Raw genomic sequence first — 27733 nt, 5'->3', positions numbered from 1 at the left:
AATTTTTGTATTTTTAGTAGAGACGGGGTTTCACCATGTTGACCAGGATGGTCTCGATCTCTTGACCTCATGATCCACCCGCCTCGGCCTCCCAAAGTGCTGGGATTACAAGTGAGAGCCACCGCGCCCGGCCTATTTTGGATTTTTAGTAGAGATGGGGTTTCACCATGTTGGCCAGGATGGTCTTGATCTCCTGACCTTGTTATCTGCCCACCTCAGCCTCCCAGAGTGCTGCGATTACGGGCATGAGCCACTATGCCTGACTAGGTCTCAGGTTTCTATAGGCACAGGATGGGGGCATGGCAGGCCAGGGGGGTGTTGGGAAATGCAACATTTGGGCGGGAAAGGTCTGTCCTCACCTAGGTCCGTGGGGGTGGAGCCCTAGCCAGGGGCCACGCCCTCCTCTACCCAGCACTTCCCTCCTTTCCTTCGGTATTATTTAACGGGAAGGCCCTCTTACCTTCCCAGCACTTCCGTATCACATTGCAAGGCTTTGGGCACCTGCTGTTCTTTTGGCCTAGAAAGTTCCTACCCCAGGGTCCACTTGGCTTGGTTTCTTCCTTACTGTCCCACCCCCGCTCTGTTTAATCTAGTCCCCACCCCCTTGCCCTTGCTGTTTCCCAAGCACGTGGCTTCACCTGCAGCAACACATTGTTTTGTTTGACACCCATCTCCTCCCTCTAGAAGCTCCAGGGGGGCAGGGACTTTTTTTGTGTTTTGCCAGCTGTCACGTTCTGGTGTCTAGTACAGAGCTTGGACACATAGTAGGTGCTCAGTAAATATTTGTTGAGGAACGACTGGAGTCAGACCTCTTGGATTCCTGTTCCCACCCAGCCACACAGAGGCTGTGTGATTTGGGCCTCTTACTCCCCTCCGTGTGACTTTGTTTTGTCACCGGCATGGGGGGATAAAGCCAGGTGTAAGGTCAGGTGGTGTCCCTGGGGAAGCCCCGTCCCTTGTGCCATCAGCAGGCCAGGGACTGGACTTGTCTTTGGGGGTCAGGGTGGGGGTTTGTGCCCTTGCCTGACCTCGCATGTGGCCTGCAGGCCACGTTCCACTACCGGACGCTGCACAGTGATGACGAGGGCACCGTTCTGGATGACAGCCGGGCGCGAGGCAAGCCCATGGAGCTCATCATTGGCAAGAAGTTCAAGCTGCCCGTGTGGGAGACCATCGTGTGCACCATGCGTGAGGGGGAGATCGCCCAGTTCCTCTGTGACGTCAAGGTGTCCATCCTGCACCTGTCTGTGGTGGCTGTCCAGCCACGCCCCATTCCCTGTCCCCAGGGCTCCTCCTCCCTCCACCCTCCGCTAGACTGCCACTCACTCTTTCTTTTTGTTTTTGAGATGGAGTGTCACTTTGTCACCTAGGCTGGAGTGTAGTGGTGTGATCTTGGCTCACTGCAACCTCCCCCTCCTGGGTTCAACCAGTTCTCCTGCCTCAGCCTCCTGAGTAGCTGGGATTACAGGCATCCACCATGACGCTTGGCTAATTTTTGTATTTTTAGTAGAGACAGGGTCTCGCCATGTTGGCCAGGCTGTTCTCGAACATCTGACCTCAGGTGATCTGCCCTCCTCAGCCTCCCAAAGTGCTGGGGTGACAGGCAGGAGCCACCGCGCCCGGCTCACCCACTCTTTCCAGACTACCACAGCAGCCTGCTGATGGCATCCTGGTCTCCATTCCGCCTTCCCCTATTAGCCAGACTGCGGTCAGGGGACTCGTTCTCAAATGCAAATGACTCCTACATCCCTTTGTTTCAAACCTGTGTGGCTCCTGGTCACTGTCAGGACAGAGCACAGTGAGTCCTCACTTTATGTTGCTGGAACGTTCTTGGAAACTGTGAGAGAGAAAACATACCTCAGGTTCTCAGCCACCGTCGTCTCTCAGCATAATTTTGTTAAAGCATTGATGAGAAGAAAAACTGGTCCCGTTATGTACTGTTTCACCTACAGCCACAGTTTCCAAGACCTACTTAGGACGTTAAGTGAGGACTTAAACTGTATAAGCTATAGCTGCTCACATAGCTTTTTGGGGACTGGCCCCTGCCATCTCCTCCTCTTACTCAACCTCCCTGCTTTTTCTTTCCATTCCCCTTCTTAGCCAAGATCTTCCCTCTTCCTTCGAAGCTGATTCCTGGGTCACCACTTCTAGGAAGCCCTCCCAGACTGCCAGTGGTTAACTCCCGCCTTTGGGTCCTCCAGCCCTCATGCCCTGCATGGCCAGGATCTGCTTTTCTGTCTTGTCCTAGGCTATTGCAGGGCAGGGATCTGGCCTGTTTACTTCTAGCTTTGGGATGCCCAGCATGGGCCAGCCCAGAGCCAAGACTCGGGAAATGCCTGCCGAATGGCAGCCCAGCAGTCAGCCCCTGTCCAGACTGCAGGGCAGTGGGAAGAGTGGGGGAGCCCTGGGTGGCAGTAATCTGGTTCCTACCAGCCTAGCAGCTTTGCCAAGCAGGAGATTAGAGGCTAGGTACCCAATGCCCGTCTCCCTGAGGGTTCTGAAGTGGCTGCCCTGGGCCCAGCTCTAAGGTAGGCCCTCAGTGGAGTATGGGTGGGGCAGGAGGAGGAGCTTCTTCTGGGAACAGAATGTGGGGGCCCCAGTGCTTTGCATAGTCCAGCTTATGGGCCTTATCCTCAGGAGGGAGAGGAGGTGAGAATCCCACCGGGCCTGTAAGGACCAGGGAGACGGGTTGAGGGGAGGTGTGTGTCTGTGTTGGGGGGGGGTTGGGGGTCGGTGCTCTGGTGGCCAGAGAATATGGCAGAAGCTGGGGCTTCACCAGGAGAGGGCTGAGCGGCTGGAGGAGTGTCCTAAGGGAAAGCCTCCTGCGCGTAAACAGAGTGGGGGCCCATTTGTCCCTCTCTGGGCCTTGGTGTTTGTTCTCAGGTGGTGGTGGGGAAGGGGGCTGGGCCTTGTGGACCTGGTGACCATCCAGCCCACAATGACAGAGCCCCTGGTGCCCTTGCCCTCCTGCAGCATGTGGTCTTGTACCCACTGGTGGCCAAGAGTCTCCGAAACATCGCGGCAGGCAAGGACCCCCTGGAGGGCCAGCGGCACTGCTGCGGCGTTGCGCAGATGCAAGAGCACAGCTCCCTGGGCCACGCCGACCTGGATGCCCTGCAGCAGAACCCCCAGCCCCTCATCTTCCACATGGAGATGCTGAAGGTGAGGGGCACCGAGCCTGACCTCGCCAGGCCCCCACTGCCCAGCCTCAGGGTGCTGGCCTGTCTGCCCAGGGGTGGTGGGATCTGTGGGTGGACTGCTGGGGGAGCAGACAGGGACAGGAAATCCTGTATGGGACCCTTGGCAGGCCCCCAGTCTCCTTTCCTCCTCCTTCACGTCTCAAATATCACCTCCTCCAGGAAGCTGGCCCTGCCTATCCGACCTCCTGATTCTCTGTCTTTTAGAGGCTTATTTTCTTCCCAGCTTCTGCCACATCTTGAAGTTCCTGGGAATTCGTATATTTCCTTGTCCGTTTAGGGAATCTGCCCATGGAGCATGATTTCTGCGAGGGCAGGGTTTTTCACTGTCTCGTTTACTGTTCTATTCTCAGCACTTGGCACAGTGCCGGGCACACAGGAGATGTGACGTCGATGTTTGTTGAATGCTTTTTTTTTTTTTAAGGTAGAGTTTCGCTCTTGTTGCCCAGGCTGGAGTGCAATGACGCAATCTCAGCTTACTGCAACCTCTGCCTCCTGGGTTCAAGAGATTCTTCTGCCTCAGCCTCCTGAATAGCTGGGATTACAGGCATGCACCACCACACCTGGCTAATTTTATATTTTTAGTAGAAACGGGTTTTCTCCATGTTGGTCAGGCTGGTCTTGAACTCCTAACCTCAGGTGATCAACCCGCCTCGGCTTCCCAAAGTGATGGGATTACAGGCGTGAGCCACTGCACCAGGCCTGAATGCTATTTGAGTAACAGGCGGCTGTGCTGCTGCTGTGTGATGATGGGGTGCCCAGCCAGCCCAGATGCTAGTCAGGTCTGCTGCTGAAGCAGCTGTGGTATTCTGGAGTCCTGCTGTAATATGCCCCATGCCCTGCAGGTGGAGAGCCCTGGCACATACCAGCAGGACCCATGGGCCATGACGGATGAAGAGAAGGCAAAGGCAGTGCCGCTTATCCACCAGGAGGGCAACCGGTTGTACCGCGAGGGGCACGTGAAGGAGGCTGCCGCCAAGTACTACGATGCCATTGCTTGCCTCAAGAACCTGCAGATGAAGGTGCCGCCTGCAGGCTGAGGGGGAGGACGGAGGGGTGCGGAGCCAGGGGGCCCGGGTCTACAGCTTCTCTGCTCCCATGCCCTCAGGAGCAGCCTGGGTCCTCTGACTGGATCCAGCTGGACCAGCAGATCACGCCGCTGCTGCTCAACTACTGCCAATGCAAGCTGGTGGCCAAGGAGTACTACGAGGTGCTGGACCACTGTTCCTCCATCCTCAACAAGTATGACGGTGAGCGCCAGGCTGCGGGGCCGCGGGTGCTCAGAGTGGCCTTTCTCCTGTCACTGCTGGGGCGCAAGACCTGGGCTTTCACACCCCGCATTCTGAGCTCCCCCGGGGGCCTGACTAAATGCGCCTCCTCGGCGGGGCTATGGGCCCCATCTTGCCGATGAAGCATGAATGATGTATTGGGGGTGGCGCGGGGTGGCACCCTCAGGTCAGGGAGGGTTTTCTTCCCTGTGGGCCCATGGTGCCAGGAGACGTGAGGCTAGGTAGCTGGCCAGGATCCCCCCTCATGCCCTTGCATGCCGTTGCCCACTGGCATCCCCTGCAGACAACGTCAAGGCCTACTTCAAGCGGGGCAAGGCCCACGCGGCCGTGTGGAACGCCCGGGAGGCCCAGGCTGACTTTGCCAAAGTGCTGGAGCTGGACCCGGCCCTGGCGCCCGTTGTGAGCCGAGAGCTGCGGGCCCTGGAGGCTCGGGTCCGGCAGAAGGACAAAGAGGACAAGGCCCGCTTCCGGGGCATCTTCTCCCATTGACAGGAGCGTTTGGCCCTGCCTTACCTGCCAAGCCACAGCTGCTGCCGCCAGCCCTCCTGCCCCTACTCCGTCATGCTTCTGTGTATATAAAAACCTTTATTTATCTCTGTCTGAGTCTGCTGTGCTGGTCCACTGGGAGAGCCGGGTCATCACCTGGCATTTTCTGGTACTTGGGTGGCCGTTGGGAGGTAGAGAATCAGGGTTCAAATCCTAGCCCCCCACCTGCCAGCTCTGGGGCTTCAGTGTCCCTGTTAGAGAAATTATGACAATTGGCTCTTTCACCAAGGTAGGGGGAAGTGTCTCTCGCTGGCCAGGGCTGGGGTGCCCTGGGAGCCTCCAGCCTTAAAGGGAAGATGAAGTGGGTACAGGCCAGGGAGCTGGGCGCCTGAGGGAGGTGGTCTCCTGGTACTGCCCTCCCCTTCCAGCCTTGGATCCCATGGTCTCCTGGCCTCGGTGTCTGGGGACAGGGTTTCCATGAGAAGCCATACTGGGGCCAAGGTAAGCAGGGTCGGGCTGGGGTGGCAGACTGTCCAGGAAGAGGAGAGGGTGAGACCTTTTGAGGGCCAGGCCCCCATCCTGAACTGCCTGTGACCTGGATGGCCCTGGGCGCATGCTTTGTGACACGTTTTGAAGACCAGGCCCCCATCCTGACCCTGCCTGTGACCTGGATGGCCCTGGCGCGTGTCGGCCTCTCCATGCACATTGGTGTCCCCTGTTGAACTGGAAACTGGGCTGGCTGCCCTGTGGTGCCAGGCACAGGGCGAGTGGGTGGGATGCAGGTGGCGTTTATTTTCATGGATTTATACACACTGGAAAAGCCTCTGTGCCTATGCCCACGCCCTCCTCCCTCCCCCGGGCACTGGGTCCCCTCACGTGAAAGGGAAGTAACACCAAGGGGCACACAGAAATGCAGGGTATGGGGCTGGGGGGGCCAGCGTTGGGGCCAAAAGTCTGGGCCCCCAGCCTCCCACACACAGCCCCTTGGGCCCCTCAGGTGTGTCAATAAATAATCCAGGCCCTGGTGTGGTGTGGGCCTCACTCCTCACTGTCCAGCTTCAGGCTGATGCTCCGTGCCTTGCCCCTTGCCAGGGTGGTGGGCGGTGTTCCTGGGCCCTCGCGCTCCACCTGGCTGGGGCCCCTGGAGCGAAGCAGCTGGCTCTGTTTGCGCAGGAAGTCCACAGGGGCGGCCACGCCATAGCTGCTCTTGGCCAAGGCAGCCCTCGGGGGTCCGGAGGAGGCATGCGAGTGTGAGCCTGCTTCCAGCTGGCCCAGGTGTGCCACGTAGCCATCTGACAGGAACTGTGGGCACAGGTGGGTAGGGATGAGGGGGTGCTGGCCAGGAGCCCACACACTGCTCTCCCGGGTCCTCCAGAGGCACCTGAGGCAGGCTGGGGGACTGGTGGCAAGCTTGGCACAGCCTAAAGCGAAGGCTTCTCAATACATAGGACCCCAGGCTGGGAGCCAGGGCACCTCAGCTGTGCTCCCACCTCTGCCCTTCTCTGGGCCTCATTCTCCTCTTCTGGAAAATGGGTCTTAGAGGAAAAATACCAGCAAACAGTGTTTAGTCAGCACTTGCCTTGTGCCCAGCTCTGTGGCTGTTGATGTGTAGTAAATGATGTGATCTTTATAAGCTGACATGGGCAGTGCCATGATCATTTCCATTTACAGATGGGAAACTGAGGCTCAGAAAGGTCAGACCCTTGCCCAAAGCCATGGTGGAGTGGAGGCAGCGCCCAGGGTTTTCAGCACACTGCAGCATGGGTTATCCCCTCTGGCCTGCCTGGCAGCCAGTAGCTCAAGCTGCTCATGGCCCTTGTCCTAGGAGAATCCCAGGTTCCCCAGAGGCCGGTCAGGCCTTTTCACAGCTGTCCCAGAGTAGGGTCTCAGGCTCCTGCTCCCTGAGGTCCTGTTCCAGGCCTTCACTTGGCCCTCACCTGGCACTGCGCTTGTAGCTTTCGCACCGCGCGGCCCACGATGTAGGTCTGGCTGGGGGACAGGCCCAGCGCCGCATATACAGCCACATCTTTGGGAGACCCATAACCGGCCACGATGTTCAGTTCTACCTGTGGCGGGAGATGCCAATCAGCTGTCCCAGGGGCGGAGCTGTGCAACTGGGGGCGGGGTCTGTTGGGCTTCCCCGTACAGTATTGTTCTGAGGGTGGGGACCAGTACCAGGGGAACAGGGGCGGGACCAGCTGCATCTCCCTGGTTGCTCTTAAGTACAGGGGGCCCCTCAAACTAGGCGGGCAGGACCATAGGGGCCGCTGCAGTCAGGCAGGGCCTGGGCCGATGGGGTGGGACCAGATGGGCCTCCGCTGGTGGTGGGGGGGGAGGAGAGGCGGGGGTGGGGTCAGGACCCACAGCCTCCCCAGCCGCCGCACCTCCTGCACCAGGCTCTGCAGAAACACTGCCTTCTGGCGCAGCGGGTCGTGTGTGAGGCCGTCGCAGAAGGAGACGACTCCATGGGGGAAGTTGTGCTGCGACAGCCAGGCCACCACTCGGTGCTTCTGCATATCTGGCCGGCCTGTGACGTACACGATCAGGTAGCCCGCGTCCTGCCAGTGCCTGCGGGGTGGGGCAGCGGTCAGCTCCGCCGGCCGGGGTTGGGGGCCGGTCACCCCGGTGAGGTGGGTGGTGGTGGCGGTGGCGGCTCCTACCTGACCACATCCACGGCGCCAGCGCGCACCTTGGGGTCGCTGCCCATGATGGAGACGCTGGCGGTGAAGGAGCCGTCGATGCTGAAGACCACGGCCTCCGTGCCGCGGGCCACCACAGTCAGGCAGCATTCAGCGTGGGTGTGGTCGCCCCTGCGGCCCACGGGGCGGGGCGTGAGTGGCGCGGGGCAAGGCCTGGCGGAGCCCCCCCCGCAGAGGCCCGGCCAGCCGCGCTCACCTGACCACCATGCGCACCGGGTAGACACCGATGCCCAGCGTGCGCTCTGGGGGAACTGGGAAGGTGAGGCGGCCCGAGCTGTTGGTGACCTCGGTGCCAAAGTGGATCCACTTGCCCGACAGTGGCTGCGTCATGATGTAGACATCCACCTGGAAGGGGGAAGGGGCGGGAGGTCTATGGGGGCCCCATGTGGAGGAGGGCAGAGGCAAGGCTGTCAGGGATGGGTGGGTCTAGGAGCTCAACGACCAGGGACCTGGAGCTGTTCCAAGGACAGGAGGTGGGGCCGTGGGACCAGGGGGCCAGGGCCTCTGGGTCCTGACCTTCTCTCCTGTGAGCGTGACCACGTCCAGGGGCCCGTACATGAAGCGCCCGCTCAGCACCTGGGGGCGGCCCTCGCACACCACAGTGTCACTAGCCCGGTGGTTGGAAGTGACGTTCTGTTAGGAGGAGAGGGCGTGAGTCAGCGGCCAGGATAGGATGGGGATGCTTGGGGAAGGAGCGGGTGAGGATCCACGCGCACACATCGGGGTCAGATCCTCGCGCCCACACACCGGGGTTGGGGCCTGAGGCCACAGGGTACTGAGGGAAAAGGGCGAACGGGGATGGGGGCGGGGAGGGAGGGAAAGGGGAGGCACATTTTCGTGGACCCGGGCCTGAGATCCTGTGCGTGGGCTGCGGCTCCAGGGGCAGGGCCGTCACAGGATGGGATGTAGAGGATGAGGCCAGGTGAGGGCCAGCGCAGATCCAGACCCCAGACCCCAATGTGTGCAGAGGGCGGGGAGGGGGAGGGGAGACCAGCGGTTCCCAGGGGCGGGGCTGGGGCAATGAGGTGGGCCAGGACCCCAGGGGCGGGGCAGGACTGGGAGAGAGTTGGGTCGGCTTGGCCCTGAGGGGGCGGAGTGGTACGGGGAAGAGGCAGGGCCTCGTGGGAGAGGGGGCGAGGGGCAGGGCACTTACCCGGATCTTGACCTGCGTGCGTTTTCGCTGCCATTTCTCCCTGGGGAAGGCAGGGCTGTAGATGGAGGGCTCCTCGCATTCCGCCACCTGTGGCCGCTCCTTCTCAATCACCTGTGAGGGCCAGCAGGTAAGGCCTCGTTGAGGGGAGGGAGGACTACCTCTCCCCAGGCCCATAGTAGTGCATCCTCCTCCCATTCCCGTCTCCCATTCCATATTCCCAGGCCCACCTGGCGTAGGATGAACGCCACAACGTCGGCGGACTCCCAGTAGCTGGCGTGGAAGAGGTGCGGCAGGGTGACGGTGGGGAAGGCGGTGAGTGCCTCGGGGCAGTACAGCGAGTAGTCAATGCGCTTGGTCCCCCACCAGCGCTCCAGGACTGCGAGGCCATGGGCAGCGAGTCAGGATGGCCTCCTGCCCCATACCCATCTGCCTGGGGGCTGGGTGCTCCTCCCTGCCTTTCACCCAGCCTGCTCTTTGCCAAGTCCAGGCTGGGTGCTGGGTGAAAGGGTTTCTCAGCTGGGCTTGGGAGGTGCTATCCGGGCCTCCCCCACCCCCAGGCTGGACTGCCCAGGCTGTCTTAACTTACTCTTAACCACCTCACTGGTGGTGCTGGGGGCGGCTGGCTGGGCTGGGGGCTCAGTGCCTAACTCACTGCCCTTCCAGAAGGCACCACTAGTAGAGGTGGGTGTTGAGGGCACCAACATCTCCAGCTCCTCCAGAAAGAGGCCGGAGTGCGTCTGCAGAGTGTCGTCTGGGAAAGGGAGGGCAAGCTCAGCAGGGCCGGCTGGGTGGCTCTCCTGTCTTCACACCCGGGGCTCCCCGCACCTTCGCCATCTTCCCTGTGGCCCCTCATGCCAGGACCTGGCTGTGGCTGCACTGTGGCATTCTCTCCCCTCAGCTAGACCAGTGGCCAGCTGCATTCCTGCCAGAATGCCTGTTGCCACTGCCCCAAACAGTACACACCTGTGCCCAACACAGGCCCGTTTGGCCCATGCACACCTGGGCATGCCCCCTAATACATGCCTGCAGTGCACCCCCACAGACGCAGCAGGACACACACACTGGCTGCTCACACAGCAGCGCACCAGCATCATGCTGCCAGGGGCCACCCTAGCTTGGCTAACCTCCCCCACCCGACTTCTGGGCCCAGATGGTGAGAGGATCCTGGAGATCCAGACCCCCACAGGAGAAGGGGCTCCTGGTCCTGGGAGTGGTGGCCTGAAAGGTTTCCCATATTGTGGGAGCCGCTTCATGCCTTCTGCTACCTCCTCCCTCCCTGTGGGTACTCTCCTCCTTCTCCCCTTTATCTTGTTTGGGGGTATACCCAGCAGCAGGGATGAGCCATCTCCCAGGGGGAACTTCTGGTAGCGTGGCACAGTCAGTGGGGCGATGGCCTGGAACTGTGGGGCCAGCAGGGGCTCGAGGCGTGAGGCGCAGGGGTCAGCCGCGTGAAAGAGGTTGTAGATCTGCTCACAGGCTGGGCGCATCTGGGCCACTGGATACCCAGAAGATAAAGATTGTGGGGTGGGGGTTTCAGCTGGGCACTCTGGGAGGTAGGGGTATGGGAGCAGCACCCTGATGTCCGGTGTGACCCTGAGCCAGCACTTCCCAAACTGTACTCCCCGGGAAGTCAGTAGGGCCCTGCTTAAAGTGAGACAGGGGCAGGGCGTGGTGCCTCATGCCTGGAATCCCAGTACTGTGGGAGGCAGAGGCAGGCTAATCACTTGAGGTCAGGAGTTTGAGACCAGCCTAGCCAACATGGTGAAACCCTATCTCTACTAAAAAAAAAAAAACTACATAAATTAGCTGGCCATGGTGGCAGGTGCCAGCTGCTTGGGATGCTGAGGCAGGAGAATCGCTTGAACCCTGGAGGTTGGAGGTTGCAGTGAGCCAAGATTGGGCCACTGGCACTCTAGACTGGTGACAGAGTGAGATTCTGTCTCAAAAAAAAAAAAAAAAAAATTGCTGAGAAGAGGGCAGAGGCTTCGATTTGCTGTCATGGTCCAGGAGGAAGTGTTTCCCGTGGACCCCTTCTCATGCAGAACATTGCTTGGGTGTGAAGCTCCTCCCGGTGGCTTCGGGAGACTCACCCTTGGCGAGTCCCTTCTTTCTGGGCCTCAGGCTCCCCTTCTCTAACCAGGCCTTTGACTTAGTACAGTAGGGAAGTTGCCTGTGCTTCGGATGAGTGGGAAGGCCAGGGGAGGTGGGGAAGGAAGGGGCAGAGACTAGAGGCGCCCCCGCAGCCCCTGGGGCTCACCCTCCAGGGCGGGCATCACAGTTTTGCGCAGAGCGAGCACCAGGCCCAGTGGGGAGCCGAAGAGGAAGAAGCCAGAGACCTTGAAGTCGAGGCGGGCAGTGCTGCTGGGGCCGTCAGGCGCCTCGGAAGTGGCAGCAGGTGGGCAGAAGGCCATGCTTGCCTGCCGGGGCTCCCCGCAGGAGGTGGTTGCCGAGGCTGCCTGAAGGCTGTGGGGGAGGAGGGGTGCTCAGTGCTGCTGCCTCTATAGTCCAGCGTGTGCCCAGGGCAGGAGTGATGGGGCAGGGACGTCACCTGTTCTGAGAGCCCTCAGGCTCAGGATTGGCCATGTCGCTGGTGATGCGCTGGGCAGACAGGGCTGAGGGTTCTGGGCTGGCCCGACTCAGCCTTTCCATGCCATCTGCCAGGGGGTCCCGCACTGGGCCGACCTCCGGAGAGAGCAGCTCATTGTTCTAGATGGAACAGGGGACAGAAACATCCTCAGGCCTGGGACCATTCGAATTCTACTTACTTAAAAGCAAGGAGGCTTAAGGATTGGGCAGAGCAGAGTTCCAGAGACAACATGAACTGGCGGGGTAGCAGAGGACCTGCCTTCTGGCAAAGGGGTTGCCATTCCAGGGGACAAAGACCTAGAGATGGAGAGGGACTCCCCGCTCCTCAGGAGGCTGGGTTTGGCTATACTGACCATGCTCCCACGGCGGCTGCTGCCCCGACTCCCGGTGCCCATGTTGGCACTGTGGCAGAGGGCATCGAAGCCCAGGATGCCACCAACACCGTCTCCAATCAGCACCACCTGGGTGGGAGCAGGCGCACCATCAGAAGAGGCTTATCCTCACCCAGGGCAGGCCACAGGGCGGGCTGCAGTGGAGGGCAGAAGATGGAATGTCCCTAACCACTGACCTGCCCACAGAAGCCAGTGCCCTCAGGTGAGCGCAGGAAGGCTGAGTAGGCCTGGTTGGTGCGGGCAATGACGGTGGCCACGGCGCCCTGGTAGCGGGAGGACGAGGTGGCCAGCAGTGGCAGGGCGGCCAGTGGAATGTGGTCTTGGGAGCGGGACAGACTGTCACCATCGTGGCTGTAGGGGCTCAGGCTGCAGGGGGGGGAATGTGGTGGTGGGTAGGGGGCTTCCAGACCCATTCCTGCCGCCCAAGTCTCCTGGGCCTGCTGGCAAGCTCTGGCTCTGTGGGTCCTTTGTGGGGAGTATCAGTCCCAAGAGGATATTGAAATGGAGGCATTCCCCAGAACAGGTCCAGCCATGCAAGTGACCCGCCCAGGTGTCTGGCTTCCTGACCCCTTCCCCCACCCCCTGCCCCAAGGCGTCCGTGATCCTAGGAGTTCCCCACCCTTCCACCTGTGGCTAGTACTTGGAGACAAGGGCATAGGCGGCGGCGCAGATGGGTGGACAGGGCACCAGTCGCAGAGCCACGTGGCCCAAGGCCTCAGGGAAGTGGATTCGGGTGACGGCCTCGAAGGCTGAGCTGAGTGTCTGCACATCTGCCTGCTTGGAGTTGGTGTCTCCAGGGCCTGAGTCCAGGATGTTGCCGCTGTGCAGGATGAGGAAGAGGGCGTGGACTGCGCATGCCTCAGCCCCCAGATCCCCAGCTCCATCTGGGCCCTGGAGGGCACAGTGGGGTGCCATGGGTGTCACAGCAGTGGCCAGGCCAGTGAACAGGGGGAGCTTTGACATAGGGTGGCCGACCGTACTCGCCTCTGAGTCCCTGGGTGCTTGGGCCCCGTCCTCAATGCCTTTAGCTGCCTCGGCTCCAGGCTCTGTAGTGCAAGGAAAGCCAATGAGAAAGATGGAGAGGACCATGGGGATCCCCCCATCTGGCACCCCAGGCACCCCAGTTCCGGTGTCTGCCTGAGGCCTCAACCCTGCCTTCCTCTAAACTGTTCCCACTAACCCTCCCAGGTCAGTCTGCATGTCCCAGCCTTTGCTCCGACGGTCCTATTGCAGTCAGGGCCGCCTCTCCACACAACGCCTGTTTGCCTGGCAGACTGCTCAACCCTGCCCTGGCCAATGCGGTAGTCATTAGCCATTAAAGTGGCTATTTAAATTCAAATGAATTAAAATCTAATGCATAAAAACTTCAGTTCCTCAGTCACACTAGCCCCATTTTCAGTGCCTGAGAGCCAGTGTGGCTGGTGGCTATTGCCTTGGGCAACATGGATCTAGAAGTTCTGCTGGACAGCGCAAGCCTTCCAAAGCCAGCAGAAACATCACCTCTCCCGTGAAGGTTTCAGGGGGTCCAAGTTAATTCCTTCAGGCTTTGTGCTATGTGTGAATCTTGACTACATTCTAATCATCCATCTTTCCACTCACCCATCCATCCATCCACCCACAGAACCACCCATCCATCCATTTATCCATCCCCCGACCAAACCATCCATCCATCCATTTATCCACCCATCGATCTATCCATTTATCCATCCATCCATCTACCCATACAACCATCCATCCCCCCACCCACCCATCCATCCATTTCTCCATCCATCCATCCCCCCACCACCCACCCATCCATTTATCCATCCATACATCCACCCATCCATTTATCCACGCATCCATCCATACATCCATTTATCCACGCATCCATCCATACATCCATTTATCCATCCATCCATCCACCCATTCATCCATCCATCCATCCCCCCACCCACCTACCCATCTATTTCTCCATCCATCCATCCCCCCACACTCCCACCCACCCACCCACCCACCCATCCATTTATCCATCCATACATCCACCCATCCATTTATCCACTCATCCATCCATACATCCATTTATCCATCCATCCACCCATTCATCCATCCATCCATCCCCCCACCCACCTACCCATCTATTTCTCCATCCATCCATCCACCCACCCACCCATCCATTTATCCACCCATTCATCCATCCATCCATTCCCCCACTCACCCATTTCTACATCCATCCATCCCTCCCCCACCCACCCACCCACCCATCCATTTATCCACCCATCCATCCATACATCCATTTATCCATCCATCCATCCATCCATCCATCCACCTACCCATCATTCATTATTCATCTGTGTATTTAATGAGCACCTCTTCAGGTGGACTTTCATCTTAAGATGCCATTAAACTTGTGGCCTGCTGTACGTGGGTGCTGGGGCCGGTGTCCTAGGCGGGATCGGGATCTTTACCTGACATCCCCTCTGCCTCCATTGGGGAGGCAAAGGCATCAATGAAGTCATTGGAGTTCCACTTGGTCATCTCCTTGGGGAAGACCTCCTCGCTGTCCGAGAAGCCTTCTGAGGGGACAGGGGGCTGTGTCATGGGGTGGGAGGAGCTGCTGGGGGACAGCCCCACTCCCAAAAAGGGCCTCGGTGCTGACCATGGGCATCAAAGAACTCTTCCTCGGAGCTGTTCTCGGAGTCGCGGGCGATGTTCTGCATGCGCCACTCGGACAAGCTCTGGGGAGACACAGCCCCTGCCGGGCCGGCTCTGCCTCAGCCTCAGCCCGGGAGCCAAGCATGGGGACGGTTGCTCCCCGCATCCCTGTGCCCCAGCCTTACCTCCATGTTGGGATGAGTAGGAGGAACGGGAAGATGAGGACCACTGCTTCCCAAAGCTGGCATCGGGGGAGGCATCCGGGCCAGGCGGGGCCTCAGGCCCATCAGGGGTGCCAGTGTTGCTGGTCCCAGACCGGGCTTCAGTGCTTGGTTTCCCTGGGGGCTGGGCCTCGGGCCCCTCATTGCCTGTGTTGCACTTGGCCATGCGCTGGGCCAGCATTCGAGCAGTCTCCTCTTCCAGTGCCCGGATGTCAGCCATGCTTAGTTCTGTCCACTCGTCCTGCCAGCACCAGGCCTGGCGGTGGGCCCGCAGCATCACCCGACGCAGACCTGCAGGTGCCCAGGCATCAGAACTGTGCCCCTCCCCCTGCTTCCCTGCCACTGCAGCCACATGCCCAGCCTTGAGGTTGGGTAATGGCTCCCCTGGGCACACCACCCACCCAGAGCCACAAAGTAGGGCAGGGCCAGTGCCATCCAGGAATGGGAGTAGAAAGTGGGGCATTTCTCTTCCTGCCTGACTCCCTCCCTGCCCACTGCCTTTTCTGTCTCTCTGCACACCCTAACTCTCAGCACCGTCCCCACCCCATCACTCAGAAGCAGAGACTGATGCTTGTTCTTGCTTTTGGCTGGCTTCCTGTTGACTTCTGAGGAATTAACAGTTAATGAAGGTGTTAACAGTTAATGAAATTGTTGACGGTTAATGAAGGTGTTAACAGTTAATGGAAGTGTTGGCACTCAATGAAGGTTGTAGCGGAAGATGATACCCATTCTGGGATATTTTTATCTTAAGAAGAAGAATAAAGTTAGAAACTCCTAAATATCTAGGAAATAAAGGACTGACGGTTGAATGATAATTATAAACCCCTGCAGGGAGATAGCTCAGAATCTTTGTAGTGGCGGCTATATGTGGGTGATTTTAATTTTCTTATTTGTACTTTTTGGTATTTTTCCAAATGCAAGACAAGGAGGCCACATTATTCTCTAAGCTGAATTTCCTCACCTGTAAGATGGGAGTAATCACCGTCGTTACCTGGTGGGGTTGTGGGTGTTAAGGGAGAGCTTGCACAGAAAGCGATTAGCAAAGGGTCTGAATGCCGCAATCACTGTGAGTATCAGCTCTTCAGATCTGACCCAACCTCTTCCTCATTTACCGAAGAGAAATGGAAAGTGCAGAGATGATCAGTGGCTTGCTGGAGGTTCCATGGGGGTCAGTAGTGGGACAGAAGCCAGGCTGCTGGTCTCCCCCACTAGGGACCATCCCTCTGTGTGCAGATGACCTGGGTGCTGAGGCAGGGCTGAGCTGTAGGCATGGTGGGGTCAGGTTGAGGGGAGGTATGGGACTGGGGCTCCTGGACACCAGGGCCAAAGGCTGGAATCCTAGAAACTGGCGGCGGGGAGGGAACCCAGAAAGAAAGACATCGGAGTCACAGCCTCAGCCTGCACTCCTTAGCATGCTGCCAGTTGGAGCTGGTCACCTTCCTGAGAGTCTCTAAGTCTCGCCCAACTCACAGGATGATGGCGAATCTTAGAATCTTAATGGAAGCAGCAGCACTTCTGAATGTGAGAGCCAGCACGGACCTTGTAGATCACATTACCAGCTTCCTGCTCTGTGGATGCCCGGCTGGGCTGTGCGGCCACCTCTGCCCCAGTGCTTCCTATCTCAAATGGAAAGGACGGCTTCCAGCTTCTGTGTCCCCAGTAGATGGGAGCCTCCCTGGCCCTAAACACGGGGTCTGGGGCATGCTGGGTCAGCAGGGCCTCCCGAGGCTGGGTGCTCACCTACATCGTGGATGAACTGCTCGATCTTGGCCTGCATGCCCCAATAGCGGAACTCAACCTTGCACAGCTTATAGGCGCACATAAGGGGCCCCGTCTGCGCCGCCGTCCGCGCCCAGTCATCAGCCAGTGGCCCTCGGCCTGTCTTGACTGAGCGGTACAGCCGGGGGTCCTCTTCTGCTTTGTACTCGCCTGGGGCCACTGCATCCCGCACGATGTCGATGGTGTCTGAGGGAGTTCGGCAAGTATTGAGCAGCGCCAGTCCCTTCGAGCCCCTGCTCCTGGCACCCTATTGGGACTGGGTGACAGCTCCTGTCCTTTTGCAGATAGGACAGGAGGCCTGGAGAGGGCTGGGACTTCTCAGAGGCTGCCCACTGAGGCAGCTGGGAGCCTGAGAGGGGCGCCAGGGTTCCCCCATAGCTCCAGGCCTCACCCAGGATGCGCTGTCTCCTCTCAGCCCCACTCAGGTTGAAGACATTCGGCTGCTGCCCCCCATCAGGCAGGTAATAGGTCTCAATTTCAATGGAGAATTTCTCCACGAAGGGGCAGGTGTACCTGGGCAGAGGGCATGGGTGAGGGTCACTGATGTACTCACCAGGGCTGCTCTCCTCTGGCCCCGGACCATGCCCGCCTCACCCGCTCACCGGGTTCGAGTGTAGGGGTAGGCGTTCCAGGATTCCTCTTCTACCTGCAGGGCAGCCTTGGGCAGCAGTGCCCGGAACCAGCCTGGGATGTGGGAGCCCACGTGGTACACCTTATGTGTGTACTGCCCGCTGCCCCCGGGCCCATCTGTGTAGGGCCGGTTGGCCAGGATCTCCACGCCGCTGCCCTCACCACTAGACTCTTCCCGGCTCTTTTTCTGTGGCCCAAGGCAAAGCAGAACAGGGAGCTCAGCCCCAGCCGAGCATCTGGGATCTCCAGTTCAGCTGGGTGGTCTGCACAGCTCTGGGGCCCTGGGCCCAGCCTTTTCAACTCCCTGAAACCAGACCTGCCCCACCGAAGTTCCCTGGGATCGGAATCACAGATGCTGCCCAGTCCACATGGGCTCTGCAACCCAGCACTCAACTCAGTCATTCAAGTATTCATTCAGTGTCTGCTCCACGCCCAGCGGTATTTGGGATTATATCAATTGAGATATATTGATGAATAGAACAAAGACCCCTCTCCTTGTGGAACTTACATTCTAGTGGAAGGAGACATACAAAAGGAAAAATCAAATTATATGGTGTGTTAGCAGGTGCTAAGTGCTGTGGGAAAAGGAAGCCTAGGGGTGTATGGGTGATCAGGGTTGGGGACTGCAGTTTTGATCAGATAGTCAGGGAAGGCCTTGCTAAGAACATAATGTGACCATGGCTTGAACACGACTTTAAGGAGGTGAGGTGGGAGGGAGCGCTCAGGGCAGGGGAAGCCAGTGCAGCCCTGAGGTGGGAGCACATCCTGGATGTGCTCAACAGTGGCAAGGAGGCTGGGCTGGCTGGCAAGAGAGAATGGACAAGGAGAGGAAAAGGGATCGCCAGTTCTCAGAGGCCCTGCCCCTGTCCCCTCCCTCTCTGGAAGGCCCTAGCCACCTCCGAATCCCAGCTCCTGCCACACCCCTCATAGCTTGAGAGCCCCAGATCCTGCCTTCTATCGCTCTGGGGCCCAGTTGGCCTTCTCAACACCGAGGTGGGGTCCAGGCCCTCTTGCTTTATGAGACTCTGGTCCTGCTGTGCTGGGGACAGATCTGGAGTGGACTCTGAGACCCTGCACCAACCTGGCCACCAATGAGGGCCTGCCCTCGCCCACTCTTCTCACTGCCCAAGCCCAGAGCCCCCTTGCCCTCCAATCCTTGCTGCCCTGTCTCTGCCCCAGGTTTGGTGCATGGTCCTTACCCCATCTCCCTGACCTCCAGGTGTAGCTGGGACCCTGCACCTCTCCAGACCCCCTCCCGCCCTCCTCTGTCGCAGACGCCCCCCTCCTCATTCTTGCCGCCTCCTGGGCGCTTTTTCCTTCCCCGATGGGATTACAGATCCTCAGGAGGATTACAGGAGATCAGAGGAGGGCTGGGCACTTAGCGGGTGGGAAGCGCCACTCGGCCCTCCTCCCCTTCTACCCACAGCCCTTCCCCATCACTGCATCTGAAGGGGGGCCTCTCTCGCCTCCTCCGGGCTCCCAGTGGGTCCCAGCCCTGGGGCAGGGCTGGCGGGGTCAGCAGGGATCCACCCCTTGCCCGGGCGCCCTCTCCCTGCGGCCCTTACCTGGATCATGTAGAGCTGGGCCACCTGGTACTCGTCCAGGCTCATGGGCAGCAGAATGTGGTATTCCTTGATGAGCATCCTGAAGGCGCTCAGCGGGCCGCGCGCGGCCTCCACTTCAGCTCCTGGCGCAGGGCACGGCGCGGCCGTCAGTGCCAGGAGGCGGCGCGCGGTCCCGAGCCCAGCGCGCCCGCCGAGGGGCTCGGGACGCGGGACCCCATGCCCGGGCCCGCCGGGGGAGGCAGAGGCGAGCCCAGCGCCACCGCCCGCGCCGCCGGGGCCCGGAGCCGCAGCGAGGCTGAGCGCTGACCTCTTTTTCGCGCAGCCCCCGCCCCCCGCCCGCCCGTCGCCAAGGCAACCGCGCGCTGACGCGGGCCCCCCGGAGCGCCAGGCTCCGGCCGGCGGGCGGCAGGGCCACCTCGTCTCTCCCGCTGCGGCCGCGTCTTAATCCTGGGAAACAGCATCCCTCGGGGGCGCGATCCTCGGAGCCCCGGGGCCCCTCCTTCCGGGCCCGCCTTCCGCGACCGGCCCCTCGGGGACCCGCCCCCTGCATCCCCTTCGCGGAGGAGTCAACAGGGTCCCAGGTCCCCCACTCTCGGACGTTCACCTAGAACCTTGTTCCCCGGGTGTCTCTGCGCGGAGTGGCCCCGTGCGACCAGCATCTCTGCCAGGTTCCCCCACGCCCTGCACCCGAACCTACCTTCCGGGACCAGGAATCCCCTCCGCCCCCCAGATCTGTCTTCCTCACCATCGAGGGCAGCCGGGTCCTCGACCTCCCCCTCCCAGCATCCTTCCTGGACCCCCGGCCCTTGCCGGCTTTCCACGCGCCTAGGCAGCCACCCTGTCCTGGCAGGCGATGACCCCTCCTCAGGCTGAGGTCAGAGTGGCTCCACTTGGTATCCCACGAGCCCTGGCTCTGGAGACCTGCTCCGCCCACCCGCACCCCGGGCTGGCACCGCGGTTCCGCTGCAGGCACCCCTCCATCCCCCACTAGCACTCTGCGAGCAAGCTAGAGGCCCCGTTGTCCCCACTTCCCTCTGCTCTCCGGCCTCCCGGTCCCCTGCCGCGCTCTTGGCCCGCCTGCAGACGTCCCGGCTCACCTCTAGCTTGAGGCGGACGCCCCTCACCCAGCCCGGGCAGGGCCAGCCGGCCTGTAGGTCGGAGCCGGGAGAGCCCTCAGCCCCGGCCTCGGGTTCCAGCGGTGGCCGGACCCTCCCGAGGCGCAGTGCCGGCCCATGGCCCCGACCTTCCTCTCGATCCGCCCGCCGGCGCCCCTGCCGTCCCTCCCAGCCGCCCGCCGCGTCACTGCGGTCGCCCCGCCCCCTTCCTGGGCCCGGCCTGGCCCTCCCTACCCTGGCGGGGTCCCGGCAGCCCCGCCTGCAGCGGAGGCAGGGAGACAGGCCCCTGCCTTCCTTCCCCTGGGCAGTGGGGAAGAGGCATTGCCTAAATTCTGTTTAGTCCCTTAGTCCCTCTGTTTTGTTTGGGGTCCCTAAAGACTCTTAGTTCCTATCTCCACCCTGGCCCGGCCCTCCTGTGTGCAGTGAAGGGGTGGAGTTTGACATGGGGGGGCGTGTCCCAGGCCCACTGTCCTCTCCTCACCCTCTGCAGTCCTTGGACCGGGGACCCAGGGTAGAGGAAATGCCTCCCCACCAAAGTCTAGGCAGACCCTGGTGGCTCTGATGTGCCTCCACCTAGGGCTGAGTTCCAGGGCCCCCGGGCTTCTACAGTCACCCAGCTACGCACCCAGGCAGAAGCGGGCTGTCACTGAGTGGCTGGGCTAGCCCCTGTGTGTTGCCACAAAGCCTCCCCAACCTCTGCCTTCCGGGTCCACAAGTCGGGCGACCCAGCCACCCGGAGTCTGGGCAAAGGGCGAGGCACCTTAAGGAACCCCAAGGCTGGGCTCCTGGAATCGCGCCCAGCCTGTTACAGGTGCTGCGGTGGTGACGGCAGCACCTGCCAGCCTCTCTGCTTGACTCTGAGGCCACTGCTGGAAGCAGCATCGCGCATTCTCTCTGCGGAGTCATAGACCTTCAGGGCTGATTCAGAGGCTGGGGTGTTGTCAGGGCATTAGGGCGTGTAAGGGAGTGGCTTACGTGAACTGGCATTTCCACGCTGCCAGGCATCACCGCCAATCCAGAGGAGGTGCCTTCCAGGCCCAGGCTGCCCACAGCGCCAAGGGCTGTGGAAGCAGCCAGACCCTGCTCTGCCCCCTGGTGGCACCACAGGAAGGCCCAGGGCTCTCAGCACCAGGGCTGGGGCAGGAGAGGGCCTGGGTCCCACGGGAGGCCTGTGGCCCACAGAGGCAAGTCAAACCCTGTTCAGTCACACCCTCCCCACCCCTAGTCACCTCTTCCTTCTCTGCCTGGCCCACCCAGGCTTAGCTGAAGAACCAGACCCAGAAAGGCTCAGAGCTGAGAGCACAACTCCAAATCATCTTTTATTAATATAAAAAGGGCATATTTAGCAAAAGACACACAGAGAAAAGAGTCACTATGGCCCAGGACACAAGGCAAGCAGGTGCCAGGCCTGAGCCCCTGCTGGGAGAGAGGGAGGCTCGGGACGAAGTGGGAGAGTGCTGCGAGGGGCTGAGCAGTGGGGGCCACAGAAAGTTCCGGTGGGCAACACTGTCGGCAGGTCATGGGCGCAACTCACAGGGACCTCACTGCTGACTCTTGTGTGTGTGGGGGGGCGTTCTTAGAGCTGCCACTTGGAGTGAGAGCCGCCCTTTGGTTCCTGGAGGGCACCCACCAAGGGACACAGGACAGGAAGCCCAGGATGGTTAGCGCAACTCGGGATGATGGCCAGGGAGAAGCGGGTGCTCTGCAGTGGCCGGGAAAGGTCCAGACGCTGAGGCCAAGAGGCTTCCTGTTACGTGCGGGCGTTCCGCTCTGTCTCTGCCAGGCACTCTCGGACTAGGGCCCGGGCATGGATGATACCTGGGGGTAGGGCGGGGTCTCAGCAACCCTCCATGGCCCCACCTCCGCCCTCCAGAGGACCGCCACTGCCTCCCCACTCCCTTTCTTTTCGGCAAGATAATCTAATAATGGTGAGATGAGATTAGAAGTTTGGCTAACCCTCAAGGTGGCCCTGTTGAAATACAAATTCCCAGGCTCTTCCCTGGAAATGGACTCAATTTCAATTCAAAACACCTCTCTGCATAGTAATACTGGCCCTAGTCTAGGCGTGGCTCAGGGGGCCTCCAGATGTCCTTACTTCCCTAATGAAGGATAGTCCAGAGTCGGCTTCCCGAGCAGGGGAGCAGGGCAGGGCGGCCTGGCCTCACTTACCTCTCTTCAGGCGCTCCATGGCACTCTTGCTGCCAGCATAGGTGGGCCGGATCTCTTTGCCCATCTCCTCTATGACCGACAGCAGGTCCGTGTAGGTGCTCTGGGAGCCCTGGGCGCCGGGTGGCTTCATCGCCTAAGTCAAAAGAGAACAGGGCAGTGAGCTCGGGCACCTGGCAGGGAAGGGAACTCCAGTCCCCATCCATACGCAAGGCGTTGGCCCCACTCACCTGCACATAGCCCATGGAAGGCGGTCCAAAGTCGTTAAACAGCGGTCTGAAAGGGGCGGCGGCTCCCGGCACTGAGCCCGACGGCGACGGCACGCTTCCTGCAGCAACAGGCGCGAGTAAGAGGTCAGCGCTGAGCAGGGACGCGCCTCCCTGCTTTTCCAAGCCCAGGACCGGGTTCGCCCGATTCCCTCCAAAGGATGCTTCATTCCATGCTGATCAACTTCAGGGACAAATCCCTCCCCCTGTGCTCCACCTACAAGCCCTTACATGACCACGCCCATTTCACAGGCCAGCAAACTGAGGCTCAGCGAGGGGTAGGCGGCAGGCCCAGTATTGCAGAACTCAGGCCGTCTTCTCTTCGAGACCTCGACCGCCCGGCAGGCGAGCAGGGGTGGAGCTGGATCCTCACCTGTAGGGACTGGGGTGCCCGGCCCAGGGGTGCTGGAGCCAGGGGTGCTGCTGGGGGCGGGGGCGATGGGTTTGTAGGACATCCCCAACTCCTGGGCGCGGCGGACGCCAGCCGGCCGCTCCTCGGGGGTTGGCCACCGGGCCGCTCAGCCGCGCTCTGATTGGCAAGCGGGCTGCACGCCCCTGGTAAATAGAGGTCTGGCCGGAAGGGCGAGCGGGCTCGAATGCTCCCTCACTCCCGATTGGCGCCTGAAGATGTCACTCGAGCCTCCTTATTGGACGAGACCTGCCCCAGCAGGTCGCAACCGCCGCCGATTGGCCTCCGCCTTCCAGACCTCGCACCTGTCTGTTCCGGATTGGGCGGTGGCTACCGCCCTCCGCAATTGGCGAGTTCGCGGCCCGGGCCGGCGCGCTCTCAATCCGATTAGTCCCCAGGCCTTAGAGGCGGGGCCTCGGGAACCCGGACCCCTGGCTGGGCAGCCGGTTCGCGCCGAGGGGTTTTCCCGGAGGCAGGCGCTACCCTCGCGCTTCACTCGCGCTGTTTCAGACGTCGGCTCCGCTCTGCCCAGTTTCGGCCCAGCAGGGGTTGCTGTCGCCGCTGCCGTCGCCGCTGTCGCCGCCGCTGTGCGCGCCTATGCGCTCCCGGGGCCGAAGGACGCAGAGCTTTGACGTCCCGAGCCCCGCGCTCCACCCCGTGCGCTTTTACGTCACCTTTCACCGGTTCAACACCCTCTTGCCGATCTGCGCATGCGTCCGCCTGAGGCCTGCGTTTGTTCCCATGGCAACGGGCCCCACTTCGTTGCGGCCACGCGCCGCTCTTCTAGCGGCTTGTCTGGTCCTCAGGTCCAAGGGCGACCTCAAAGACCTCTTTGCCCGCACCCCCAAAGCCCCGCGCCGCCGCCTCAGCTAGTGACAATGGCCATAGGGCAAACCTGCGGGATTACTGTGTGGCGGGCCCGGAACAAACTGATCAAGAGCACGGACTGGAGCCAACCGCCTGGGTTCGAATCTCAGCACCACCCCCGCTGGCGATTTCCCCCAGGCAAGTGTCTCGCCTCAGTATGCCTCAGTTTTCCCATCCGTAAAATGGGGAAAATGACGATCTCATTGGGTTGTTGTGTGGATTAAGTGAATAGTCATAAACTGATGGTTGTTTCATTCTCCGCCTTCCTTTCCCACTCCAGGGCTCCCATACTTTTCCACTCCACCACTCAGACGCCTCCCCTCAAATCTCACTCCCCACAAACTTAGACCTCAGACCCTCCTCCACTCACTAACCCTTTCTCCCAGGCTCCTTCCCCAAGCTCAAACTTCTCTGGCCTTATGTACCTTCATGGTCCCAGCTTTGTAGATCTTCATCTCCAGGACAGTCATTCATTCATTCATCCATCCAGCAAACATGTTCTGGCCCGCGTTGGCTCACGCCAGTAATCCCAGCACTTCGGGAGGTGGAGGTGGGCCCATCAAGAGGTCAGGAGTTCGGCCTGGTGAGGTGGCTCACGCCTGTAATCCCAGCACTCTGGGAGGCCGAGGTGGGCAGATCACGAGGTCAAGAGATTGAGACCAACCTGGCCAACATGGTGAAACCCCGTCTCTACTAAAAATACAAAATATTAGCTGGGCGTGGTGGCGTGTGCCTGTAGTCCCAGCTACTCGGGAGGCTAAGGCAGGAGAATTGCTTGAACCCGGGAGGCGGAGGTTGCAGTGAGCTGAGATCGCGCCACTGCACTCCAGCCTGGCGCCTTGCGAAAGAGCGAGACTCTGTCTCAAAAAAAAAAAAAAAAAAAAAGAGGTCAGGAGTTCAAGACCAGCCTAGCCAACATGGTGAAATACAAAAGTTAGCTGGGCGTGGTGACGGCACCTGTAATCCCAGCTACTTGGGAGGCTGAGGCAGGAGAATCATTTGAACCCAGGAGGCAGAGGTTGCAGTGAGGCAGACGTTGTAGTGAGCCAAGATTTTGCCATTGCACTCCAGCCTGGGCGACAGGGCGAGACTCCGTCTCACAAACAAAACAAAAAAAACATGTTCTGACTCCCTTGACTCCCTCCTCCATCCCACATCTTGTGCCGAACGCTGAGGTTACAGAAATGAACTGGCCATGGCCTCTGTACTCAAGGAGGTCTTATCTCTGAGACAGACAGGGAAGCAACATCTTCCTTACACTGCAGTGAGACAGTGGCCACAGGGGAGACTCGGACAGGGTGCATCGGAACAGAGAAAGGGTCTGCTGGGTGGTATCACAGAAATCTTTCCAGAGCAGGTAGCATTTGAGTAGGTGGGGGCAGAAGTGGAGATGGAGGGAGCATTCCAGGTAGAGGGACTGGCATGTGCAAAACCTTGGGAAATGGGAGAGCACAACATGTGTTTGAGAAACAGTGTTTTTTGTTTGTTTGTTTTTGTTTTTTTCTGCTGGAGAGTTCATTGGGGAGTGGGGGTGAAGCTGTGGAAATTACCACAGGGGCAGGAGGGGACCTTAGGTGACCCGGATGTAAGGAAGCTGAGTCGACCACAGAGTCCAGTGCTTCCCTAACTCCAGCCATTAGAAAAACGCCATCGGTCTTGCCATCTGTTGAACATTTCCTTTGAATTAACTCACTTTAAAAAAATCTTAAATAGGAAAAATAATAATGTCCATTTAATTGTATACTTACTATTTATAGTTTTCGAATACATATTCAAATCCAACTACTGTTAAAATGAAAAGGTGTTGATCAGGTCACCCAAGGTCTTACGCTCCCTGTTGGTGGCACTGAGGGTGTGCTCTCAAGAAATCTACCGTGATCCACAGCAGGTGAAGAGGAGCCATGGAGGGTTATGCTTCCTTCGGGAACCACCAAGCCCCCACTCCTTCTGCTACAGGAAAGGGATCCGGATCCATATCCCACCAGAGGGTTCCTGGATCTCATGCAAGAAATAATTTAGGGCGAGTCCAGAAAGTGAAAGACGGTTTATTAAGAAAGTAAAAGAATGGCCAGGCACGGTGGCTCATGCCTGTAATCCCAGCACTTTCGGATGCTGAGGCGGGCAGATCACCAGAGGTTGGGAGTTCGAGACCAGCCTGACCGAAATGGAGAAACCCTGTCTCTATTAAAAATACAGCAATTAGTTGTCATGGTGGTGTATGCCTGTAATCCCAGCTATTGGGGAGGCTGAGGCAGGAGAATTGCTTGAACCTGGGAGATGGAGGTTGCAGTGAACTGAGATTGAGCCATTGCACTCCAGCCTGGGTGACAAGAGCAAGACTCTGTCTAAAAAAAAAAAAAAAAAAGAAAGTAAAAGAATAAAAGAATGGCTACTCCATAGAACAGCCCCAAGGGCTGCCCACTTTTATGGTTATTTCTTGAAGATATGCTAAACAAGGTGTGGATTATTCATGCCTCCCTTTTTTAGACCATATAGGGTAACTTCCTGACAGTGTCATGGCATCATGACATCCTTACACTGCAGTGAGACAGATGGGAATGCAGCAGTGAGGACGACTAGAGGTCACTCTCATCGCCATCTTGGTTTTGGTGGGTTTTAGCTGGCTTCTTTACTGCAAGCTGTTTTATCAGCAAAGTATTTATAACCTGTACCTTGTGCTGACCTCCTAGCTCATCCTGTGACTTAGAATGCCTTAACTATATGGGAATGCAGCCCAGTAGGTCTCAGTTTCGTTTTACCCAGCTCTTATTCAAGTTGGAATGGCTGGGCGCAGTGGCTCACACCTGTAATCCCAGCACTTTGGGAGGCTGAGATGGGCAGATTTCCTGAGGTCAGGAGTTTGAGACCAGCCTGACCCAAAAAGGAGAAACCCTGTCTCTACTAAAAATACAAAAAAATTAGCTGGGCGTGGTGTCGTGCACCTGTAATCCCAGCCACTTGGGAGGCTGAGGCAGGGGAATTGCTTGAACCAGGGAGTTGGAGGTTGCAGTGAGCTGAGATCCTGCCACTGCACTCCAGCCTGGGAGACAGAGGGAGACTCAGTATCAAAAAAAAAGATGGAGTGGCTCTAGTTCACAGCCTCTGCCACTTCCACATCTTAGACCTTCCTACTTTCTCCACTGCCCATTATATCAGTCACTGCAGCCTTGACCTCCTGGGCTCAAGTAGTCCTCTTGCTTCAGCCTACCGAAGTGCTGGGATTACAGGCAGGAGCCACTGGCCTAATTCCACAAACAAGGCAAAATACCGGCCGGGCGCGGTATTACAGGTTCACGCCTGTAATCCCAGCACTTTGGGAGGTGGGCAGATCACAAGGTCAAGAGATCAAGGTCATCCTGGCCAACATGGTGAAACCCCGTCTCTACTAAAAATACAAAAAAATTAGCCGGGCATAGTGGCACGCGCCCGTGGTCCTAGCTACTCTGGAGGCTGAGGTGGAAGAATCGCTTGAACCCAGGAGGCGGAGGCTGCAGTAAGATTCCGCCACTGCACTCCAGCCTGGTGACAGAGCAAGACTCCATGTCAAAAACAAAACAAACAAAAAAAAAACATAGACTTGGTGGCTTCAGCAACGAACGTTTCTTTTCTCACGGTTCTGAAGACTGCAAGTTTGAGATCAGGTTGCTAGCACCATTGGTTTCTGATGAGGACTCTCTTCCTGGCTTGCAAATAGCCACCTTCTGGCTACGTTTTCATATGTTCTTGGTGCAGAGAGAAAGAACTAGTTTCCTGGTATCTCTTCTTATAAGTACTTAATCCTGGAAACTGGGCAGGGAGGCACAAGGCTGTAATCTCAACTACTTGGGAGGCTCACAATGAAGACTTGCTTGAGCCCAGGAGTTTGAGTCCAGCCTGGGCAACATAGTAAGACCCCACATCTAAAACACACACAAAAAGAGCCAGACTCGGTGGCTCACTCCTGTGATCCCAGCACACCGGGAAGCTGAGGTGGGAGGATTGCTTGAGCCCAGGAGTTCAAAACCAGCCGGGGCAACATAGTTAGACCCTGTCTCTACAAAAAATACCAAAATTAGCCTGATATGGTGGCATGTGCCTGTAGTTCCAGCTACTCAGGAGGCTGAGGTAGGATTGCTTGAGCCCAGGAGATTGAGGCTGCAGTGAGCTGTGAATATGCAACTGCACTCCAGCCTGGGCAATAGAGCAAGACCCTGTCTCAAAAAAATAAAAAAGAAGAAGAAGAAAAAAAAGGACACTAATTCTATCAAGTCAGAGCCCTACCCTTACGGCCTTTTTTTTTTTT

General features: G+C 58.9%; 3 protein-coding genes across 10 annotated transcripts in view; 1 reads left to right on the top strand and 2 right to left on the bottom strand.

Annotated features, from left to right (window-relative positions):
• Nucleotides 1–5083, top strand: part of LOC108310348 (aryl hydrocarbon receptor interacting protein) — an 8435-nt gene extending 3352 nt beyond the window's left edge. The window contains exons 2-6 of one of the 2 annotated variants that reach the window (XM_017537341.2): nt 1047–1226; nt 2974–3162; nt 4043–4219; nt 4306–4439; nt 4770–5083. In XM_017537341.2, the coding sequence (XP_017392830.1) occupies nt 1047–1226; nt 2974–3162; nt 4043–4219; nt 4306–4439; nt 4770–4842 (753 nt within the window). In that variant the 3' untranslated portion in view covers nt 4843–5083. Of the gene's footprint in view, nt 1–1046; nt 1227–2973; nt 3163–4042; nt 4220–4305; nt 4448–4769 lie in introns of both variants that reach the window. The other variant, XM_017537339.1, reaches the window with a different exon arrangement.
• Nucleotides 5084–5744: 661 nt separating this feature from the next.
• PITPNM1 (phosphatidylinositol transfer protein membrane associated 1) lies at nt 5745–19929 on the bottom strand. Of its 6 annotated transcripts, none has more exons than XM_017537333.1 (24): nt 19726–19929; nt 18629–18750; nt 17036–17250; nt 16825–16946; nt 16395–16619; nt 14619–14945; nt 14438–14545; nt 14247–14354; nt 12787–12848; nt 12443–12693; nt 11979–12168; nt 11764–11871; nt 11373–11530; nt 11082–11287; nt 10149–10319; nt 9411–9575; nt 9052–9200; nt 8825–8935; nt 8188–8304; nt 7868–8016; nt 7633–7782; nt 7357–7540; nt 6910–7038; nt 5745–6274 (listed from the first exon to the last, which is right to left on the bottom strand). In XM_017537333.1, exons 2-24 carry the CDS (start codon nt 18704–18706, stop codon nt 6011–6013), a joined length of 3747 nt encoding a protein of 1248 aa, XP_017392822.1. In that variant the 5' UTR covers nt 18707–18750; nt 19726–19929; the 3' UTR covers nt 5745–6010. The 6 variants fall into 6 exon arrangements, with proteins under 6 accessions (XP_017392822.1, XP_017392823.1, XP_017392825.1 ...); XM_017537334.1 differs by having other exon boundaries at nt 14247–14351; XM_017537336.1 differs by having other exon boundaries at nt 14438–14533.
• Nucleotides 19930–21037: 1108 nt separating this feature from the next.
• CDK2AP2 (cyclin dependent kinase 2 associated protein 2) lies at nt 21038–23179 on the bottom strand. Of its 2 annotated transcripts, none has more exons than XM_017537331.2 (4): nt 22549–23179; nt 22140–22237; nt 21913–22045; nt 21038–21561 (listed from the first exon to the last, which is right to left on the bottom strand). In XM_017537331.2, the coding sequence occupies exons 1-4, from the start codon at nt 22628–22630 to the stop codon at nt 21494–21496; spliced, it is 381 nt and encodes a 126-aa protein (XP_017392820.1). In that variant the 5' UTR covers nt 22631–23179; the 3' UTR covers nt 21038–21493. The 2 variants fall into 2 exon arrangements, with proteins under 2 accessions (XP_017392820.1, XP_017392821.1); XM_017537332.2 differs by having other exon boundaries at nt 22407–22710.
• Between the last annotated feature and the right edge of the window lie 4554 nt (nt 23180–27733).

The sequence above is a fragment of the Cebus imitator genome, unplaced genomic scaffold, assembly GCF_001604975.1.
Source record: "Cebus imitator isolate Cc_AM_T3 unplaced genomic scaffold, Cebus_imitator-1.0 Scaffold102, whole genome shotgun sequence".
Lineage (NCBI taxonomy): Eukaryota > Metazoa > Chordata > Mammalia > Primates > Cebidae > Cebus > Cebus imitator.
This window is presented reverse-complemented; position numbering and strand designations above follow the sequence as displayed.